The 6,632-nt window shown below is 36.8% G+C and overlaps 1 protein-coding gene across 1 annotated transcript in view; it reads left to right on the top strand.

The window, feature by feature from the left end:
* The first annotated feature begins 2,459 nt into the window (after nt 1-2,459).
* The window catches only part of Sult1e1 (sulfotransferase family 1E member 1), a 16,742-nt gene continuing 12,569 nt past the window's right edge, over nt 2,460-6,632 (top strand). The window contains exons 1-2 of the mRNA XM_031342031.1: nt 2,460-2,569; nt 3,831-3,982. Of these exons, the coding sequence (XP_031197891.1) occupies nt 3,844-3,982 (139 nt within the window). The 5' untranslated portion in view covers nt 2,460-2,569; nt 3,831-3,843. The remainder of the gene's footprint in view (nt 2,570-3,830; nt 3,983-6,632) is intronic.

Raw genomic sequence — 6,632 nt, 5'->3', positions numbered from 1 at the left:
ATATACTCATAGTTTATTGTTTAATAATAATAAGGAGCCATCTAGTTACCAAAAGGAAAGGAACAATTTGAGTTAGTCAACTAAGACAATGTGGGAAAGCTACATATGATTTGACTCAAACTAAAGAGCATTTTGGGACAAGTAAATATACAGAGATTATAGGTATTTCTGTTGCTAGGCAACCTGATCAGGAGAGGGTTAGCAGTCTTTGTGGGTTGAGGGAAAAGAATTTTTTTTGGAATGCTGAAACTATGGGAACTTCTATAATAGTGGATTTGTGACATTGTGGATTTTTTATTATTCATAAAATTTAAAGTAAATTGCTAATTTTAGTTAAAAGCAATACACAATATTTGTTCTTTTGTACTATATTATTGCAATGTGCCAAAGCCAAGAAAAATGTATAATAGATCTGTCAGCCCTCTCTATTATATGCTCACTGTGGCCTATTAACAATTTATATTACTTTATACCACTAATAATATCATTCATAAAGTAATTCTAAGATTCTTAAATGAGAAAGTCCATATATAACATAGATGGAATATGAAAAAGCTCACTAGTCACAAATAAGAAGCAACTATGGTCTGGGAGACATCTTCTGCATAGATTCATACTTTATAGTGTTTTTTCACTGTATTCGTTATAACACAAGAGATGCAGCTGAACAATTCTAAGGGCAAAGGCAAATATTAAACAAATAGTATTTATCTAAGATATTTTTCTTTCTTTTGTTTTTGTTTTTGTTTTTTTTTCGAGAGGGTTTCTCTGTGTAGCCCTGACTGTCCTGGAACCCACTCTATAGACCAGGCTGGCCTCGAATTCAGAAATCCACCTGCCTCTGCCTCACAAGTGCTGGGATTAAAGGCGTGCGCCACCACTGCCTGGCAATATTTTTCTTGATTAAAAGTACAAAAGAGAAATGATCAGAGTTGATTCAAACACTTTGTACTCCTTTTGTAGCTATTACTTATTGATAATAATGAAGTTTCAAGGCTACTTTTCCTATTGCTTTACTGATTTTATTGTAGGAAATCAAGTTTTTCAGAAACTATTTAATTTACTGTGTAGATGTCATTTACTTACAGACAGATTATTATTATTTCCACCAACTTTTAATAAAGAAACCAGGCACTTTTAGTGAAGAATTACTTCCCCTGGATACAAAGCAGCATACTACCTACAGAGTATGACCCTGCTGTTGAGTTAGGTGTGGTTTAATAATTAAGCTTAATTGTGACATAGTAGAAAAAAATCCTGGCTGAAAGGAACTATAGAATTTAAAGTCATTTCAGGAATATTTTAGCTTTTAAGATCCAGCATGTCTCAGAAGAAGGCCACTTAATATGGCATTAGAAACAGAAGAGGTAACAAAAACGACAGTGGCGTTTATTCTGAGGTGCTGATAGACCTGGAGACTTTGGAACAAGTGACATTCTTCTTCCCTGTAGTCAAAGCAAATGCAGAGGAGGCTGGACGAGGCTGGAGCATGACTGCATTGCACAGCAGAGGAGGCTGGAACATGACTGCATTGCACAGGCCCTGGGGACATTTCCCACCGCTTAATTACAACAGCAATGGGAATGATTTTTGTGTGGAAACTGAGTGCTATAAAACTTGTATGTGGAAGAGAGCAGAGCAAGGCTCTCAGAGTTATCCCAATGTGAGTACTGCTTGCTAGATTTACCCTATTTTAGCCATGGGTTCTGTTTTGTAATTATGGATAACTCTTTTTAAGGATTATAATCTAATTATGACTTTCTCCCTTCCCTTTCCTCCCTCCAAACACTCCCATATATACTTACCTGTTTCAAATTCATGGCCTCTTAATTCAATAATTTCTATTGATTGAATACATGCATGTGTATAAACATGTATATTCCCAATATAACTTCAATCTATACAGTGATACTTATATGAATGTTTTCAAGGATGATTCTTTGGCACAGAACAGCCACAGTTTGAAATAGAATGCACTTCTCTGTAGTCTTGTTTGATACAGTTAAGTGCTATAAAGCCTTCTTTTGCTGTGCTCTTGGTCCATGTTCCTAACTATTCTAGGTTCTTCCTTCTTAGTTTTTCCTATCATTCCTTTAAGCTATTGCTTGTAGCATCAGCCTTATCCTCATCATTATTTATCAGTAAATGAGAGGTTTTCTCACTCCACACTAGGTCCTGTTTTCTTCCTGGCCTCTTCTTATCTCCTTGTCCATTTCTTCTTACTCTGTTATGAATGGGCAATTTAATGAATGAAATAATGAATGGGTTCTTTAAAACTGAGATGTTGCCCAAAGGGAGGAGTAGAGGCTATCTATATCTCTGAGAGAGTGAACTTGACCTTATGACTAAACACAACTGCAGGTATCTACCCCCCACATCCGTTACATCATAGCCCATCCCCGCAAGTTAGTCTCTGCCTCCTTCTCCGGCTGTCAGAATAAAAGCTCACAAGAAACTTTCCAAGTGTACAACCAGTTCTCCTTTTTGTTTTACAGCTGAAGACTCGTGCTGCCATTCGAAGAGAACTAAGCCAGATCATTTCACTTCTCTCACGGGATCATCTGGACAGGTTGTACTTTTTAATTGTTGATATTATCAGATTTTAAATATATACTTTTAAATACAAATTTTATGTCAGCTAGTAAGTTGTTAAAGTAAAGGGACAGTAAAGTCTGTGTTGATGCTATACCTAATTGATAATGAACATCAGTTAAAGCCTTTTCAAATAGCTTGTCACGGAAATATTTTTAGATATGCTTTGATGTTTAAAGATATTTAAAATAGAATTGAAGTGTTACAGGAAACTATTGAATGCAACTGCTATTAAGGATTTTGAAAATACTATTTCTATCTTTGTATGTCAATAACTTAATACAACAAAAATTTAGATTAATTGACAAATCATTCATGTGTATTTCATTTACCAAATATACTTTTTAAACTTGAAACACAGTGGAAGCTTGCCTTTTAAAAATATAGCCTAATAGTGAGAGTAACAAAAGTGTCACAGAATCTCCTTTGTGTCGCAATGGTGGGGACTGGCAGAAATGTATATAAAAAGACAACCTCTGCTTTCAGCCACTTTACTCATATCCAGACTAAAACTGGGAAACTAAGGACTCAACAAAAGTTTTCAGTATTCATCATAGAGTGGAGGAAAGGCAATCCAGTATGAAAGGAGCTAGATAAAGTTCTGACAAGGAGCTAGAAAAGGAAATGATTATAAAGAATGGAATAAAAACCATCATTTCTGAATTCACTAACTGTATGATTTTCATGTTCAACGGTGTGTGTTGCTCTTTCTGTATAACTGGCACCTATTTACCACCTCCTTATGAAGTAGTATTAGCAATATCTCACTGAAATACCCATGTTAGGGAAAACCACACATACGTTTGAGGAATTTATGAGAAAAAAATTGTGGGAGGAAAGAGGCTTTTGATGTCAGCACTTGTACTCTGAGACAGCTTAACTAAGAAGTGACAGCTTAATTTCAGGCTACTGCTTAATCCATAAGTTAACCCAGTTGACTGCAAGCCAATTCTTAGAATGGTGGCTCACTCCATACAATATAATTCACCTGAATAACCAATTTAATAAAGCAACCAGTGACCATTGTAGTTATCTATAGAAACTGAGACTTATTTTCTGTAAATTTTTTCATACAATATATCCTGATTATAGTTTCCTCTCCCTCTACTAACATTAAATATGCTTTTACCCTGTGTAACAGGGTAGCCGTTCACTGGCCTTTATATACATAGTTTTTGCTAATGTGAAAGCCTTGCAAAGTGAGTACAAAATTTAAAACTTCTGTTTTTTTTTTCCAGTATACCACTTGAGATGGAGCCTGAGTATTATGAAGTCTTTGGTGAGTTCCGTGGAGTTCTAATGGACAAACGGTTCACCAAATATTGGGAAGATGTTGAAGCATTCTTGGCAAGGCCAGATGACCTTGTCATTGCTACTTATCCTAAATCTGGTAAGTGTCTCTGCTCTGATAGGATGCTGCTTAGACACCTAGGAAGTACGAACCTACTTTAGGTCATCAGCAGTGTTTTCCTGACTCACTCATTTCCCACTAAAAAGGCAGTGGAAGCAACTGTAGCGTCCAGATATTAATAAACTTCACATTATCAACTCTGTTTCACAATCGCAAACTACCAGAACATGATAAGGAACCTCACTAAGTCACGGATAATCGAAAGTGTTGATCACACAGTTATCTTATTCAGTACAAATGAGTCAATCTGAGACATGCATTGCATAATAAATAGTTAAAATGACTGTGTTTAGATTATTGCTCTGCATATGTATTACAACCCTTTTCTTTTTGGAAGATAATTTACATGTTTAGGAGTACTTGCTGAAAGGTATCAGGAAATTGAAATACAGCAATGGAATGAATTCCTGCCTCTCATTTTAGGTAAAAGAAATAGAAATTTATATCACTTAGATATATCGAATTTATTTCTCTCCCTGTGATACAAGCTCATTTTGTTCTTTTATAAAACTTTTCAAAGATAATCAATAATGCTCTTTCGGGAAGTTATCTTCTTTTCATCAGATGTACTCACAGATTTTAATTTCATTATGTATATTCATAGATCGCAATACTTTTATGAGATTAGCTCTACTACTATAAAGAGATTCAGAGTCTTAAAACTATACTCTTGAATTTTTTGTTTGTTTGTTTTGTTTTGTTTTGTTTTTTTATGAGTACACTGTTGTTGTCTTCAGACACACCAGAAGAGGGCATCGGATCTCATTACAGGTGGTTGTGAGCCACGATGTGTTTGCTAGGAACTGAATTCAGGATCTCTGGTACAGCAGCCAGTGCTCCAAACTGCTGAGCCATCTCTCCAGCCCCAAAAACTATGTATATTCTTTAGAATCTGGAGAAGTCCAATCTTATATTCTCTGTCGGCTTACTAACATTTGACACTTAGAAATATATCAGTCATCTATTTATGAAAGTGTGACATTACAATTCTAATTTTTAGGAAACAAGAAAATCATGGCTTTGAAACTAGCCACACACACACACACACACACACAGACACACAGACACACAGACACACACACACACACACACACACACACACACACACCAGAGAGAACTACTATGCCTTGGCTACTCTTTTCTAAAACTGTTCCCCTTTTTTCTCTTCTTGGCTCAGCTCAATGGCCACACAACACTGTCATCTGAAGAGAGAGCACAGAGTAATTCTCACTTCAACTCTTGTTTATATTTATCTATAACTCTCCGTCAAAATGCTTAGTCTACCTGTTCTGATAGCTAGGTCTCACTGGGGTATCTAACTGGATACCTCAACTTCTCTGCAGTAATACATTTATTCTCTAATAGAATATTTCTTTAAAAACACATCTTGATGATCTTTCTGTATAGCTTTGATACTTCCTAATAAGAATATCAAGGTATTTCTAGTCTACCATCAACATACCTCTATATACTCACTAACTTTATCTCTTCAAGCAAGTTCTTTGTTTTAACCTGTGTATTCCATGCCTAATATTTTTCTCACCACCATACAATTCTTTGATGTCCCATTCTGAGAAAAGTATCTCATGCTGCTGCCTCCTAGGGCTCTTCCCTATCTCATATAAGCAATTAAATCATACTGGCAATTTATTAAACCTAGGCTCAACGGCCTTCTCTTTATGAGAACTTCGTTGTTCATAAGATTCATTATTTTTATTTTATGTGTATGATTTTTTTTCTGTTGTGCGTATGTGCACTGCAAACATACTTAGTGTACACGGAGAAAGCTCAAATGATGTTGTCAGTTTCTGTGGAACTAGAGTGATGGATTCTTTGAGCTGCCTGCCATTTTGGGGGTGGGAAACAAAATCAGATCCTATGGTTGGGCAGTCTTAGATGCCAGGCTGCAAGTCGGTCTCTCCTCTGGGATGCCTGGAGCACCGCAGGCACACAGCTCAGGGATGGCAGAACACTGTCCATAAAGGGGATCTTTAGTCTATGTTTTCCGGTACCCAGGCGTGGCTGGCTTACTACAGTGATCTGGGGAAAAGGGTTCCCCTCAGGACATTCGATTGGGCTAGGAGATAAAAAACCTTCTCCCGGACATTTAAGCAAAGCTATTTAGGACAAAGTTTGCCCACAGTGATCATTGATGAAGAGAGGATGGTCATTGCTTGTTCGAACTACTTTTTTTTTAAGATGGATGTGAATACATACATCTACTCAGGGTAATCCAGGGATTAAATACCTTTTTCAGGAAGGAACACCCAGGAAGGGAAGCTCATTGGCTAAACACTCCAGGGGCCTATGTAGATAACTCATTAGCATGGCTAACTCCAGGTTTTTTTTTTTTATTAGATGTTTTCTTATTTACAATATCTCCTTTCCCAGGTTCCCCTCCAAAAAAATAAAAATAAAGAAAGAAAGTGAAACAAGAAAAAAAGAAAAGTAAAACGATCTCCTGTTCCCTTCCCCCTCCCCCTGCTCACTATGCCAACCCCTCTTGCTTACTGGCCCTGGCATTCCCCTATACTTGGGGCATAGAACCTTCATGGGCCAAAGTCCTCTCCTCCCATTGATGACCAGCTTGGCCATCCTCTGCTATACACATGCTGCTGGAGCCATGAGT

This window comes from Mastomys coucha, unplaced genomic scaffold (assembly GCF_008632895.1).
Source record: "Mastomys coucha isolate ucsf_1 unplaced genomic scaffold, UCSF_Mcou_1 pScaffold22, whole genome shotgun sequence".
NCBI classification, from domain to species: domain Eukaryota; kingdom Metazoa; phylum Chordata; class Mammalia; order Rodentia; family Muridae; genus Mastomys; species Mastomys coucha.
This window is presented reverse-complemented; position numbering and strand designations above follow the sequence as displayed.